Source organism: Amphiura filiformis, chromosome 13 (genome assembly GCF_039555335.1).
Source record: "Amphiura filiformis chromosome 13, Afil_fr2py, whole genome shotgun sequence".
Lineage (NCBI taxonomy): Eukaryota > Metazoa > Echinodermata > Ophiuroidea > Amphilepidida > Amphiuridae > Amphiura > Amphiura filiformis.
This window is the reverse complement of record NC_092640.1, coordinates 4295886-4312415: the sequence shown is the minus strand read 5'-3', so window position 1 is coordinate 4312415 and position 16530 is coordinate 4295886. Positions and strand designations below refer to the sequence as shown.

General features: G+C 37.2%; 1 protein-coding gene across 1 annotated transcript in view; it reads left to right on the top strand.

Moving 5' to 3' along the window:
• LOC140168782 (uncharacterized) overlaps nucleotides 1–3011 on the top strand; it is a 21249-nt gene extending 18238 nt beyond the window's left edge. The window contains exons 11-13 of the mRNA XM_072192191.1: nucleotides 1006–1353; nucleotides 2010–2373; nucleotides 2936–3011. Coding sequence (XP_072048292.1) covers nucleotides 1006–1353; nucleotides 2010–2373; nucleotides 2936–3011 — 788 coding nt within the window. The remainder of the gene's footprint in view (nucleotides 1–1005; nucleotides 1354–2009; nucleotides 2374–2935) is intronic.
• The last annotated feature ends 13519 nt before the right edge of the window (nucleotides 3012–16530 follow it).

Below are 16530 nucleotides of genomic sequence, written 5' to 3'. Positions count from 1 at the left end.
ACAGAACAAGCCGACGTTCGTCGTCGGCATGTTGGAATAACATAAAGTCCCGAAAATCCAATTAGAAGTAGCGGAACAGTGCCTAATTTGCATAAATCCTTATGCAGGATGTAAAATTTAAGTTGGTCAAATCTTGTTAATAACCATACTAATGTATAATTCGCTGTCGTAGTACGTTACAATATGACCGTTGCTATGTCAACTGTATCACGCTTTCTTTGTTACGAACCACTGATCGAAATGATCACAACACAAAGTCTATGGCATATCAAAAAATCGGAACAAGTGTGTGAGCCTAGGATTAGGGCAGTAACCAATGGTTACTAACGTGCACTACGACAGCGAATTGCTATCATCATAAAAGATTTAGAATATTATAGTTTGTCCTGTCTCCGACATAAGGCCCTACAGTTCTTGTGTTATAGGCAAAAGGTCAAAGATCAAATTTTGGAGTACACATGTGTCTACAGTTGAAAAATGTTCCAATTTTAGTCCAACTGGTCTCAAGTTCTGCCCTTGGTAAAATATATCAAGATGAGAAAAAGATGCATTGTTTTGGATGTTTTATTATAATATGAGCAGATATGTATCACAAAATAGGTCCAGGGTCAACAGGGCTCAATGGATTTTAATCTTTTGCGATTTTTAAGGAAAACATTATTGACAAAAATGGGCAAAAAAAGGTTGGGTCAAGCAGGAGGATAACACGTCCCATGGGGGGCTGATAATTCCTCTTGGCTAACGCCACTGCGTAGCTCCTGTCCACTTCCGACACGCAACCTATGGCATATTCTATATACATTTTAAAAGGCATTTTGAGGTTTTTGACCTTTGACATTATTGCTAATAACTCAAGAATCGTGCGTCACAAGTAGGTCAAACTATATTTTTTCAGAATCCTATAATTACTATTCCACGAATTCAGTGTTTATTCTAATACTTCTATTCTTTATATATTATGTGCCTCACATAATGTTTTTCAATTGTTTTATTTAATTAACATAGCTTGTAATCATACACAATGCTTGACGGATTCGGAAGGGAATATTACGTCAATCAATTACCCAAATGATTACAACAGCAACGCCAATGATAGCTGGCTTATCACAGCTGAAGAGGGAGAGAGAATTACTATTGCATTCACGGATTTTGCACTACAATCTTCAACTCATTGTACAGACGACGCCGTCTCTGTCTACGATGGAAATACAACATCTGACTCACTGATGGAAAAAATGTGCGGATCATCACCCGAGCCATGTATCACAAGCTCATCGAATAACTTATTGATAACATTTTATTCTGATGATAGTTCAGAAGACAAGGGGTTTTATTTGAACTACAATCTAATAGGTAAGGAGCTGTGCAATAATTATAAGGGAGCACAGTGGACGAGCGGAACAGGCTACGACTCATAATCGGAAGGTTGCGGGTTCGATCCCCGGCGACACCATCGTGTTGTGCCCTTGAGTAAGGCACTTTATCTCGATTACTCCTCTCCACCCAGGTGTGAAATGGGGGAGCTGTTATGAATACTGTCCATTGAGCGCCGCCCAAAGGTATAAGCATGCCATGGGCATTGTATAGCAGCTGACATATTCTATACGGCGGAATAAATGTAAAGCGCTTTTGGTACATGTTCACATGTGAAAGGCGCTGTATAAATACCAACATTTTTTTAAATATTATTATTTAAGGAGCTGTGCAATAATTATAAGCCGTCGGGGGGGGGGGGAAACTGTCTGAATGACGTGCCTAAATTGCTTGCCCCCTCTCGGCTTGTCAATAATTGATTTCCCCCTCTCGGTCTGCCGAAATATCTTTGACCCCCCTTTGTACATGCTAAAGTTGGACTCCCAATTTGCAAGCCTTAAATGATCTAGATAAATGCGAGCATGAAATTTTGCATATTTGAATAACGTTTCTTTACTGTTTCCCTATAGAGCGGATTACAGTGAAGAAAGTCAGACAAATTGGAATTTTAATATATTGGTCCTTTTCCTTTTTAGGTGATTGCGGATGTCAGTTCGATGCATGTTTTGTATTTGATACAGAAGGAATGCTAGTATCACCGAATTACCCATCTGACTATCCAAATGATATGACCGTGACCGTATTAATAGAAGCACCAGAGGGTCAAACTGTGACAATAAGTTTTCATGATTTTGAGGTGGAATACGATTCAACCTGTTCCAAAGATTTTGTGGTGCTATACGATGGTGATACCACTGATAATACCACGGAAATTGGTACATACTGTGGAACGAATAGTCCAGGAAACATCACAAGTTCTTCGAAAAACTTGTTAGTGTACTTTTTGAAACGGATTCCTCTACAGAGGAAGAGGATTTCATGCATCATTTACTTTTCAAGGTAAGTTGTAAATTATTGTTAAAGGAACACTCCAGCAATCACAAAATTATGCCTTATATGTTAGAAAATAAGTATCAAGCACGAATCATGTGGTTTTATTTAAAACAAACTCATATTGACCATGAAAACGAATAAAACAGCCGTCGCTCAATACGCGATATTCAAATTTCCCGGGCACCGAAATTGCCTGTAACAACGTCCTGTAGCACAATAAAGGCTGGCCACAATTGCGCACAAATAACCATGACGTCATTGCCACCGACAGTGTCGGCGCGGGAATCTTGAATATCGCGTGCTGAGTTTTTGTTGTCTGTTTTTATTGTTTTTATGGTCAATATGAGTTGTTTTAAATAAAATCACGTCATTCGTGATTGATAATTGTTTTTCTAAATGTGATTGCCGGAGTGTTCCTTTACTATAATCATTGCTCTGCTTCCAAGTTTATCACAGCATGAACTAAACATTCAATTCAGCATAACTGAAAAGCACTGTTTCGCAATAATTTTGGTAATTATGTATTTCTAAGTGCATCCTTAAATATTCCTATTGTGGTAATTTGTAGATATCTAAATGTTCAAAGTGAAATGTATCAAATTGTTTATAAAGGTGCTAAAGGTTCAGAGTGTAATGATGATTAAGGGCTCGGATAGCTACTTTTTCACGTATATTTTGGGACCTGCGAGCACATCAGATACATCAAATTGTGTTTCTAATACGAGGAATGTCCTTCCGATATCAAATAATTCTGATGTTTTGAAATTCGCGACATAATACAAATTTTATGACGAAGTACTAAAATCATAAAACGTCCCCTTTCTTGAGATATGATAAAAAGAGACATCAAATGTCTATTAAGAGGGCATTTCGTGATCCACAGCCTCATCCCCCACTTTTCTCAAAAAAGTTGAGATTTTTATATCACTGAAATACTCTGGCTACATAATGTTTATGTACAAAATATTTCTTGCAGATTAATTCGTTTAGCAAAGATATCGCGGGTTTTTGTCTATGGAGTAGTGTAATACACATAATCATGCATAACTCGCAAACTCAAAATCGGAATCAACTGAAATTTTGGGAATATGCTTTTTTCGTGGATATGTACTGAAAAATGTCATAAAAAGAGCATGCTAGGATCACGAAATACTCCTTAAAGGTAAATTGCACTTTTTCCATTAAAGCCAATTTCTTACAAAACAGGCCCACGTTTTGGGGAAATCAACGACTGGATGCTATTTTAAAGACATAAAATAACAGCTGCGTACCGTTATTATTTCCCCGGATTTGAGAGCAAACTAAACTAAATGACCCACCCGGTATTCCTTATATACTTTGATCAGCTCGTAATCGGCGGGAATTATTAGGCTTTTACCACTACGCCGAAAAGTAGACCCACGTTAAGAGTGATGTAGTTGATCTGTTTGGTCACTATTTTGCGTGTTAAAGAAAGTAGACAAAGTATAGGACTTCAATTATTAATTTGTAATACTTCTGGTGAGATGTCACAAGACAATTCTCCAAATAAAATATATTGATATTAATCCGCGATGTTATAAGGCCCGCCGATTACGAGCTGATCAAAGTATACCTCCCTGATCGATATGATGACGTAGTTACTTGTAAGGATTTTTGAAATGAGCAAACTGTCTATTGCCAAACCTAGAGGAAAACAAGCATACTGCAGTTACTGTCCGTTTTCCTATACACAATACACAGTGCTCTTTCCCATTGACGCGTGACCTCTACAAATAGCCTACGTTAAAAGTATGGGGATATGCCTAGTTAACGTCGCTGTGTGAAAAATAACCGGCCAATATTAAAAGTACTCTTCTAAAGTTCTAGAAAATATAGTTTTGTAACATGTCCTAAATTTTTAGCTAATTTAGATGTTTGGAAATATGCGTACTTTGGTGTTTTAGTGTATGTTATAGGTAATAGTACATTGCCTAGTTAACGGCGCTGTGTGAAAAAATAACCTGCCAATATTAAAAGTACTCTTCTAAAATTCTAGTAAATATAGTTTTGTAACATGTCCTAAATTTTAGCTAATTTAGATGTTTGGAAATATGCGTACTTTGGTGTTTTAGGAAGGATATGTAAACGACAGATAACACCAAAAATATGAAGAAATTATTTCCAAACCGTGTTAAGTCTACAAACCACCATGTTTCTCATTTTCAAGAACGCTGCTTAACAATAAGCACGTATTGTCTCATTTCGTAAACAAAGACCACACAGAATTGTTCTCTAGCGCTCGCTTTATAATCGTTTACCCAACTGAAAGTGTAATCCCAGCTCATTGCTCCATTGTACGTGTAAAGCAGACACATATGTTGTGTGTATTTAACCAGAGAAGATATGATTTAATCAGTTGAGCTGTTTTCAGTGAGTGTTATCTTGGTTTAATAGCTTTTATTGGGGTTTAAGTCCTGAAAAGGTCGAATTGAATTCTACTGTAGACATGACTGCATCATGGTGCCTATTCTACCATGTCTACCAGGCGTAATTCAACCACTTCTCAGGCATGATGATGATGGTGGAAGAAGATATCGATGATGTCATGATGAAGATAATGATGGTGATGTGGTGTTCAAATGTTTAGGTGCCATTTAAATGCGATTCGCAGACACAGGTCATCGTAAACGGAGATTATATAAAACTCTTTAGCAATTATAAAGCTTTACCTTTTCCGTTGGCAGCGAAGCCGTATCGGATCTGTTCAAACATTGTTATAATCAGTTCCTAATGTTTTCCTGTTAATTTAGATAACAGCACTGCAACTACTACTACCGTGCGTACTACTACCGCGACTACTGCTGCGAGCACTACCGCAGCCCTAACAACAACGCCAATTCCAACTACTGGTACGTATGTTTTAAAATAGCCTGTCATATATGTGACGTGTCATGTCAAAAGGAGACACTTTTGGGCAGGATCGTAAATGGAGAAATAGCCAAAAATCTGCCCGTGGGTGATTTTTTCACAATTTGGGTTTGTTGCGAATTGGTGATGTTATTAATGTTGAAAATATTGTCTGACAGTTTCAGACCGGAATATAACTGGCATCTTGTATTTTTTCTTACATTTTTTATTCCGACTCTCAACATTGTAAACAATATTTTTAAAGGACGATATCTCAATTTCCAATTTTATGATACCACGACTTTCCAACTCAATATCTTCGCGTAGGAATGTCCGATTTCATTGGGGAAAACGGCATTGTGGAGCAAAATATCTCTATATTTAAGATATGTAAAAACCTCAAAATTGATAACCTGCCCAAAAGTGTCTCCTTTTGACATGACACGTCACATATTTTCCCGTAACATTTCAATTTGCTAATTTAGTACTTGGTTGTATATAGAATCTTAATAGAGTAAACGACTAGGCACTTCCAATATCTGCGGACTAGGACATCTGTAGCTGTGATGGCCCTGTAGCTATGAGAGCATAATAACAATGCTGTTTGACCCCTAATGAACCTTTATTGACATGTTCCCGTCATATCGAGGATTCTTTTTACCGTGTTAAGCCCAATCGGGCGACGTTTTAAATTAGCCCCTAGACCTCAAATGACCTCAATTTTATTTTCTTCGTGCTCCCCTCATGCAAAGTATTCCACCCACCAAATTTAAGCCCGATTGGACGAAGTTTAAATTTAGCCCCTATATGACCTTTGACCTCGGTTGACCTCCATTTCATTTCGCCCATATGTTCCCCTCGTATCAAGGATTCCACCCACCAAGTTTGAGCTCGGTCGGACAAAGTTTGAAATTTTGATCTTTGACCTCGGATGACCTTTAAACTCACCCAGTCAACATGCTTTTCCCGTTACCGATCCATATCCAAAATATCGCATTGATGCGTCGAAGCGCGCTTATAAGCCAAATCGGCATTGGAAGTTTACAATGCATTGTAGGACATTTTTTGCAGTTTAGGGACACTTTGTCCTTTGACCTTTTAGAAATATTGGGTTTTTGTATGTATAAAATATAATCTAAAATGTTTTATAATAATTAAAACAAATATAAAAAATACTAGTATTTTATAAAATAATTATTTAGTATTTTTAATGATCAATATTATGATAATAATAAGAAAATTAATAATAATTACGTCAATTTTCTCGATATGTCAGAGGTCAAAGTGTCCGAGTGTTATGTTTTTCAGTAACATTCAAATACTATCAAATTCCCTTAACTTAACTTACCATAACGGTTGTGAACAGATAATTCATTTACGCCTCATATTGTCATTATATATATCATGTATTAAAAACACATGTAACTAACAAAAGTCATAAGAGAGTCAAATTTGATTTAAATTGAAACGTATGTTTAAACATGTATTACTTAATATATTTTACCGTTTCTTTCATTGACAGCTCCCTCGCAGGCTGGTATGTATAGGACTAAGGTCCAATCTCGTAGGTATGGCATGGCTTGATAGCGTAACGCAGCGAAATCAATGCGACGCAATTCTGCGTTTTTGCATTTGTTTGCTTGGGGCGCAAAGGCAATGCGGCAAATTGAGCGCATGCGAAAATCTGCGCGTTTCTTTGCTTCATTTTTTTTTCAGCTTTAGGTACAAAGAAGAACGGATGCGAGATGATGGAGAAGTCAACAGTACCTTGGTTCAGAGGAAAGGACTCGAAGCTTGAAAGACGAGAAGATTGGAAGTTGATTGGTAGGATTGGAATACTGAAGTCGGGAAGGAATGAACGATTAAAAGTCGGGGAGGATTGGAAGGTTTCAAATTGTCAACTTATGAAGCGGTAAGCATTCTATATATATCCGAAATATTGCTCGCACACATCGAACATGTCGAATAATTCCCACGCAATCATGATTAGAAGATTAAACCATGGACTGTAGAAATGTGTGGGAATGTGTGTTTTGGTCAAATTGGCGATTCCGTCAATAAAAATAACAATCAGTACAACGGTTGCCATGGTAACGGTGAAAATGTTACCATTACCAGGTATGGCCAAATATATGAACTTTGACCTTGGGTGACCTCTATTTGATTTTGTTCATGCTCCCGTGATAACGAAGTTGAAAATTTATTCCATAGATGACCTTTGACCTCGCATTTTAATTAAGAGGTCACCTACTGGAAAAAACATTTTTAATAAGTCTTATGTTTATCAAAATCCACTGCAAAATAACAACCCTGATTATACTTTCCGCGGCGCAAGGATGTGTGGTGCCAGGGGGGCACTTCAAATTGAAATGGATATAGGTGTAGGGCTGTCAATGTCGCACTAAGTGGCATTCGGTGAGAGCAAAATGTAAAAAATATGGGGTCATTGGGTGAGAGCATGATTTTTGGCGTTCGGTGAGAGCAAAATGTAAAAATATGGAATCTTTGGGTGAGAACTGAAACAGCGCCACAGAAACCTCGAAAATCGAATTTCTAGTTCTAAATGGCTTCAAATTTCTTTGTTTTTTCAAAATAAGTAACAAAATCAGTGATAAATGAAAGTTGCTGTTCCAATTGAACTTGTAAGGGTCTTTGGGTGACATATCAAATGGAAAAATATGGGGTCTTCGGGTGACAGGGCATGTGTTCGTAAAAAAAACCATGGGGTCTTTGGGTGACAGCGATGCTGAAAAGGGGGATCTTAACAGCCCTACATACGCGTCACCTCCAAAGTTGGAGTGCCCCCGGGGTGTGGTGGCGTGGGATGGATTGTGAATTCACTTTTGTTTGCAATTTTTTCAGACATTTGTCCCAATATTCCACTTTGATCCATTAGGGGAAATGCATGGCATGCCAGCACTGCCAACACCTTATTTTATTTTGACCATTGATTGAGATCATTTTTAATGATTAACGATAAAATTGTTTCTTTTTCCAGATGGATACAGTTTACAAATACGACGGAGAACAACTATGACACAGGGTGCCTGCTGAAAATGACTAGTACCTATCTATATAACTGGGAATCTTACAGTTTAAAGTGACCAGATCGACAGCCTCGTCCCCCCACGTTAGGACTAAAAAACTGCTTGATTGGCGTAACCCGACCGATCCTAAAATAGACCAGACCCTAGATTTTTTCTGATTTTTGCACAAACTTAAAAGAAATAATAATAATAAAAATGAAAAAAAAAATAAATAAATGAAAATGAAAAACAAAAAGAAAGAAAAAGGTCTTTATCATACGCAATTTGCAGCTTAAAATGTGTGTGCAAATAATAATAATAATATTTAAAAAATTGCCGACCGACCTACCCTAATTTGTTTTTATGTTACGCCAATCAAACAATTTTTAGAATCCTACTGATATTTTTGGCTGGAAAAATATTTCGTTTATATGAACGAAAAAGTGATAGCCTTATCCCACATGGTGGTTGCCATATATGTTGTGAATCACATGTTTGTTTTCTGATAATATCAAAAATCAAACTTTAGGGATCAGATTTTTTTGGTACAGGCCTCGGTGTGAGGAACAAATGAAGAGCTTATTTCCAAACCTTGTTTAGTCCACAACCTCATGTGTCTCATTTACTTATGAGATACAGTCACAGTTACTTCGACAAGTTTGACATTAGCAACAATAAGTTGTACCATCAATAAGCTATCATTTACCAACAATATGGAGACTAGTTGTTTAGTTATTAAAAACTTCCTTCGCCCAATGGAATCGGCATCAACCTAGTTGATGCGATCTGATTGTGATGATTCACCATTGCAGCGAAATTACAGCACTTTGAGTCCTCTAAGATCTGGAGAAAGGCGCTTTATAAATCCAAAATTTATTTATTTATTTATTTATTTATTTATTGTTCTCATTTGGGAAACAAAGGCCTCACACAGTATTGTTACCGTGCGTCCATCCACTGTTTGCTTTGTAATGTTGCATCCAACTGAAATTATAATACCTAGCATCACAACACAGTGCAATATCACACTGGGAAATCAGAAACATGGGATAGTGGACTTAACACGGTTTGGAAATAAGCTCTTCAAATACAAAAACTCTAAACACCCCATTAAAATTATTCGGATGATATTGTCTTTTCCTAAATTTATATTATTCAAGAACCACCGTTGTTGTAAACTTGTTAAGGTTCCAAAATTAGACATACTTGTACTGACGATACTGCGTAAAGTCGGTCATTCTAAGACAACCTCTACGACCAAAGGAAAAAGACGACCAAGCCAAGACGATGATCATACTATTATAGTTTACATTTAGGGCTTTGCAATAATAATGAGCCCCGGGGTTATATTTTCAAATGGCGTGTCAAATATTGTTTTCCCCTTCTCGACCTGCCAAAAAACTGCTTGCATCCCTCTCGGCCTGCCTAAATATTATCTTTGCGCCACATATGCACATGCCAAATGTTTGGATACCTTATTTGCAAACTTTAGATAGTCTAGATGAGATATATATTGTGCGAACATAGCGAGCAGGACAATTTGCATATTTGAACTGAGATTTAAACATTTCTGTAGTTATTGCAGTGTTTTCGTAAGTCCTTTTAGAGCGTGATATTTAAAAGGTACCCCGTGAATGTACGCCAAAATTGCCTGCCAAACAACCTTTTCCCCCCCAATTCTGCCCTCCCCAGAGCTCATAATTATTGCACAGCACCTTTAGACGACGAAAAAAGCTGTTCAACGAGCTGACGGACTTGCCAATTAAGTAGTCTCGGTTGGGTTTTGTTTTCTGGAAGCGTTTAATGACCCACAAAATCACAGTAATCCCGGGCAGTAATCCTGACAAATCTGAAAACATTTTGACCCAACTTTTGCAGACATATTTTGAAAATGTTCCGATTTTTTCATCAAATTTCAATCAAATTCAATCCACTTCGCCAAGTTTTTGGCTAAAAAATTCAGCAACTTTGAATTTCATACAGCTAAAACGTATAGTCTGTGTAGAACAGTGTTTTCGTCGCTTTGAAGTGTATTATGGATGCAGTATCGTATCCTGTACATGCACATTCGTGCATAAGACCCGAATATTTAATAAAATCATAATCAACATGCAGCGTATTTTCTTTTTCTTGTAATTTGTAATTTTATGTTTTAGAATCGTGTATCTGTTCTTAAAGCATTAATATACGATGTCGGTCAAACTTTGATTTGTCATTTCTTTGTCAAATATTTTAAGGGGGTACTACACCCCTGTGGTAAATTTGTGACTACTTTTGCATTTTTCTCAAAAAATAATAACACACTGGTAACAAAAGTTATGTATATTATTGGGGCAAGGAATCCAATTACTACACTGAAATTTCAGTGACTCAAGACAAGCGGTTCAGTATTATATGATAGGAAATGAGGTACATCCTAGCGGTACCTTATTTCTTATCATAAATAACTAACCGCTTGTCTTGGGTCACAGAAATTACAGTGTAGTAATTGGATTCCTTGCCCTAAAATATACATAACTTTGTTACCACTGTGTTATTACTTTTTTTTTATTTTGCAAAAATAGACACAAATTTATCGAGGGGTGTAGTACCCCCTTAAGTCAAACTAATGAGGTAAAATGAAAGAAAACACACTTAACTGTGACGGGGGGTTTAAAGTCATAATAATTTTGTACATCAGGGCGTAGCGTCATAGGGGCATGGGGCACATACCCCCAATCGATTGCAAAATTCAGAAAATCCCATAGGAAAATTGCCGAAAAACACATTGTGTTCCCCAAGCAGAGCCGGTCCCCAGTAGCGAAAACCAGCGGGTGGGGGGGGAGGCAGACTGACAAAAATGAAAGAAAAAGTGCCCTCAGACCAAAGGAAAAGAAAAAGGGCAAGGAGCCACTTTTCCATCAAAATTCACCCCGATTATGGGTCAAAATAATGTAAAAAAATGTTATGCACACTTCATCTCAATCATATGTGGCTGGACGCGGCGAATGAGCCGTAAACTCGGCAAACTTCATTTCGAGCTACAGGTGAAAATATATGCAAATCTCGTATTTTGGCGAAGTTGAGATTTTTGCAGATTTGAAATGTTTAAGCTTTCTTCTAAACACATACAAAGTTTTATTTTAAAGAAATAAGTGGAAATATGAAATAATCTACATTTTCTGAGGCCCATCTGATGAATGGTCATTATGCTTCCCTAACTTTGAACGCGTTTTTCTCGGTTTCGCGTTTTGATTCATGACAACTTATAACAAGCCATAACTTCTCTTCTGATTATCATATGAAGTTCATTGAGGTGTCATTTTAATCCCTGAAACATGTTCTTTGCAATTATGTAAAAAAGTAAAAATGACCTGAGGGGGGCTTTACGGCTTATTTGAGGTGTCCAGGCACATATGCAAAAATAGTGTCAAATTCAAAATAGTCCCAATAAAGCCTTTTGTAAGCTCGAAGACATGTCCACTAAAAACAAAAATTCCATGTTGCAACTGCAATTTTTTTTCAGTTGTGCCCCTGAACTTTTATGTTGCCGCCCCCCCCCCACCAAAAAAAAAGCTGGCTACGCCCCTGTTCCCCCATCATGGTTGCTGCCCCCCCCCCACGCTACGCCACTTTTAAAATACATAATAATAAAAAGATCTGGATATGGGCAATTGCAAGCAACATCATTCCGCAACGCGATGTTTGGACATGAATTTTTTCAATGCAGTAGCTATGCAATTAGGTAGGTGCATACGGGGTGCATAGCATAATGGAAACTAATAATGAAAACACTTGGGTAAGTGAAAGATTAAGGTGAGAGAAACTTTTCCAAACGACCCTAATTTGCATAATTATGCAAACTTCGCGTTATGGAATGAAGCTTGGAATTGCCCAAGACGGTCTCACCGTCAAGTTTTATCAAAAATGTCAGATGTGTAAATTCTTTAAAATAAATTTTTGATACTGGAATAATATCAAGCCACCTAAAAAGTTCTATAAAAGTAGCTATCTCTATGAAAACATTGATGTTGAAATCTTTATGTCTGTGGTGACTGAGTGCACAATCGAAAAACAGATTGAATATATTCAATCCTCGTTCCTCGATTGTGCATGCACTCACCACATACTTTTTTCCATTTTTATTCACCTCACTCTAGACATAGTAAAACTTTATCGAAACATTTCATCAGTTATTTATTCTGATCAGTGTGATTACATTAAAGATGAAAATGTCAGAATGGCGGAGGATGTATTAAGATACACAAAAGGCAAACATTCCGGTTTGCTTAGGCTACTAGCCTATTGTTAGATTTTATCCGGGGGGGCAAGGGACTTTGGATGCGGGGATGTGTGGACTGCGGACAGCAGTTTGAAGCTAGGGGTCTTTCGGTGAGAGACGTGACACAGAAAAAGGGGGGTCTTTCGGTGAGAAGGTCCCAAAAAGTGGGGGAAGGGTCTTTCCGTGAGACTGGAAAATCTGACCAAAAAAGGAGTCATTAAGTGAGACTGGGAAAAATTTAGGTTTATGACATAAAAGTTGATACAATTTCAAAATTTCATCAAAATTTAAAAAAAATGATCAAGTTTTGAAAAATGTGAAGAAATATAATGAAAAAATGGGGCCATTCAGATGTTAAGTGCAGTAGCGTAGCCAGCAGGGGGGGGCAGGTGGGGCAGAGTGCCCCCTGACAAAAAATGAAAGAAAAAGTGCCCTCTGACAAAAAATGAGAGAGAAAATCAGGAGGGCAAAGGAAAAGAAAAAGGGCAAGGAGCCCCTTTTCTAGCAAAATTCAGGGCCAAAATAGTGTAAAATACAAAAAAATTTTAACAATAAAGCCCTTTTTAGCCGGATAATGGGCGAAAATAGTGTAAAATACCATTTTTTTCGCGCTACGCGCGCACATCATCCCAATAAGGCCCTTTTCGGGAAGCTCGAAGACATACAGTCTCTATGTATTGTATGATGCAACTGCAATTTTTTCGTCTGTGCCCCCAAAATTTTATTTTGCCCCCCCTGACCAAGAAAGCTGGCTACGCCCCTGGTTCAGTGCGAGATTATCAGAAATTTCCCATTTTTAAAGGGGGTCTTTTGGTGACAGGAAAACAAAAAGGGGTCATTGGGTGAGAGGGAGTTCAGTAAAACAAAAAAGAGGCTCATTGTGTGAGAGGGAGTTGAAAAATAGGGGTCAATGTGGCTGCACCCCCCCCGGTGTTAATAATAAGTTATTTGGTTTTGAAAAGTGATATTTCATCATGCGGGTAAATACGAATATACGATCAAGTTATATGTAATAGCCTCAAGAACCCCCGTCTCCACCTTGGCTGAATCTTGTAACTTGTTTCAATATAACTTGCTTCTATCAAATGCAAAGTTATTATTTTGTATAATTGATTGTGTCATTTTCACATATAATTAACAGAATATTCAATCCTCTTTCCTCGATTGTGCATGCACTCACCACAGACTTTTTTCCATTTTTATTCACCTCACTCACCACAGACTTAAAGATCTACAACTTCATCACCGCATCATCTTGTGTATTTTTCCTGCGTTCCAGTGTCATTTTAATGCATCGAGCAAGAGCCCCACGGTTGAATCGATGGCATAACCTCACAAAAACACATCGGTTACATATACAAAATGAAACTTGCATTTCATTACAGAAGGCCGGTAGGCTAGGATGTCTTCTGCAGCTTTGTTGTTCATATTTGCAAGTGAAAGTTTAGCTAAGGCAATCCAATCGAATTAACGGATTCCCAAGAATGGATAAATTATCCCAAGAATGAAGCCCGCAAAAAATAATTTATATTCTGTTGAGTGTTGACATTACCAATTTTGTGTAACTAATGAAAGTGATATAGAATAAGTAGTACACTATATGAAGAGCTTATTTCCAAACCGTGTTAAGTCCACCCACCTTCAAAATTGAGATTTTGATGAGAATGGGTATAGTGAGTAACTAGAGCTATCCAGCAATGTGTGTGTTTGTTTCCAAAATAAGTCAAGTTCCGAAATATTGACACACAAAGTATTGATTTTTTTCCAAAACGTGTTAAAGGGGCATTTCGTGATCCACAGCCTCATCCCCCACTTTTCTCAAAAAAGTTGAGATTTTTATATCACTGGAAACCTCTGGCTACATAATGTTTGTGTACAAAATATTTCTTGCAGATTAATTCGTTTTGCAAAGATATCGTGAAATTTGAATTTCGTTCTGGTGCACCAGAACGAAATTACAACGCATTGTCTATGGAGCAGTGTAATACACATAATCATGCATAACTCGCAAACGCAAAATCGGAATCAACTGAAATTTTGGGAATAGGCTTTTTTCGTGGATATGTACTGAAAAATGTCATAAAAAGAGGATGCTAGGATCACGAAATACTCCTTTAAGTCCAATCCAGTTTGGTAGCAAACTGTGTTAAGTCCACGAACACTGCCCTTGTGGACAGCTTGTAGGCAAGTAGCACGGCATAGGGCTTCCATAGTTAATCGTTAATGATTGATAACACTGCCTTGCTTTGCATCTTCGTTCTTGTTTGGTCCTGAGTAGTATAACTGAATTTGGTATGTATAAAAAGTTGTTGTTGTTGTTTTGTTTTTGTTTTGTTTTTTGTTTTCATTTTGTTTTCTTTTTTTATTAGTAAGCCTAGTTTGTATGGGATTTCTTAAATATTTGATAGATACATGGTGGGAAGGGGTAGAAGGAAAGGTTGTGATGGTGAAAATTAATGTTAGAGGATGGTGGTAGAGTTAGTTTTTGATATTATTATTTTGTACGATTATCAAAATGTGATACTAAATTTAAGGTATAAAAAACTTTGGACTTAACTTACGACTGTCAATATGAGATTAGGGTGGCAGCACGGGTAGGGGATGTGATAATGTGATAAAACAAGTGGATATTTCAAGTCATCGCTTATTGTCAGTGAAATGATGTTTATTCAATTAATCCTGAGAAATGCAATATCACTAAGTTTTGAATTTTGAACTATTTTAAACGTCAAATTTGGGTAAAAAATGGGCGGGAGGAGGGGGTTCGAGATGCAAAGTGTTTTGTGGCAAAATTGTGTTTTATAGTAGAGAAAATCACATTTTGTATGTTTTTAATAAATTTGTTATCTTTTAAGACTAGTTCGAGAAAAATATGGTTAGTTCTGTGTTACAGATACTATGTTTTGTGTCAAAATGTGTTAAGTCCATGCCAGAAATTGCGTTTTGTGTCAAAACGTGTTAAGTCCATGCTATTTTTAAAACAAATTAATTTATTTAAAAAAATCAAAAGTCTCTAGATTTTAACTTCAGATGTTTTTTATGGTCCAATATACGTCACCTTCACTTCATTGTAATTTTATAGAAATCGAACTTTTTTTCATTGCCATAAAGAGAATTCCTGATTTTCTTCAAAGTGAATCTTGTGGACTTAACATGGTTTGGAAATAAGCTCTTCATATTAAGGCCACCGGGTCATTGTACGTAATTATAGAGGGCCAGGGGATTAACTCTACCAATATAAAATGTCTTTGAAGAACTCAAAGACCCTTGGAATAAAAAGTGGTACTGCAATAATAGCCCGGGGGGTCACACCCATATCATTGTGGCCGGCCTGTACACCATCCGCGATAAATCAACTTTTGAAAGGCACCCTAAACAAGGACCCTTGGCTAAAACGATACCCTAAACACCGTATTTTCTTCCTTGCGTCAAATTCCATACCCTAAATTTCATTTCCGCAATTGCAATTTTGCTACCTTTTTTTCCAATATTTCATGTTTTTGACACCCTAAACACGATACGCGCACGAAAAACTACCCTTTTTACGCGTTTTTATTATCGCGAGCGGATGGTGTACAGGCCACAATAGGAGTGCCCCCCCCCCTTGAATAATAGACATTATTTCAATACCAGTTTGTAATGGATCAATTTCTAATTTAGCTTGAATCCGTATAATATGTCACCTCTCGGGTTTTTTTTTTTTTTTTCTGTTTTACCCCGGGCCACTTGTATTTCAAGGTGGACACCATGGTCGGGTACAAAAACAAGTAAAAAGGGTTCAGCATTAGGCAAGTACAGCACTGTACCTGTTTAGGGTGTCAAAAACGCCAAAATCAGGAAAAAGGGTATACTTTTCCAAGCAAAATACTTGCTTAGGGTACCAAAGTTTAATGGCAAAATATTGCTATGTTTGGCTTCTATCATTATCATACACATCATAGGGACGGTAAAACACCCGGTAAACATTAAGAAACATATACTTCTATTAAACAAGAACCTGAACATGCA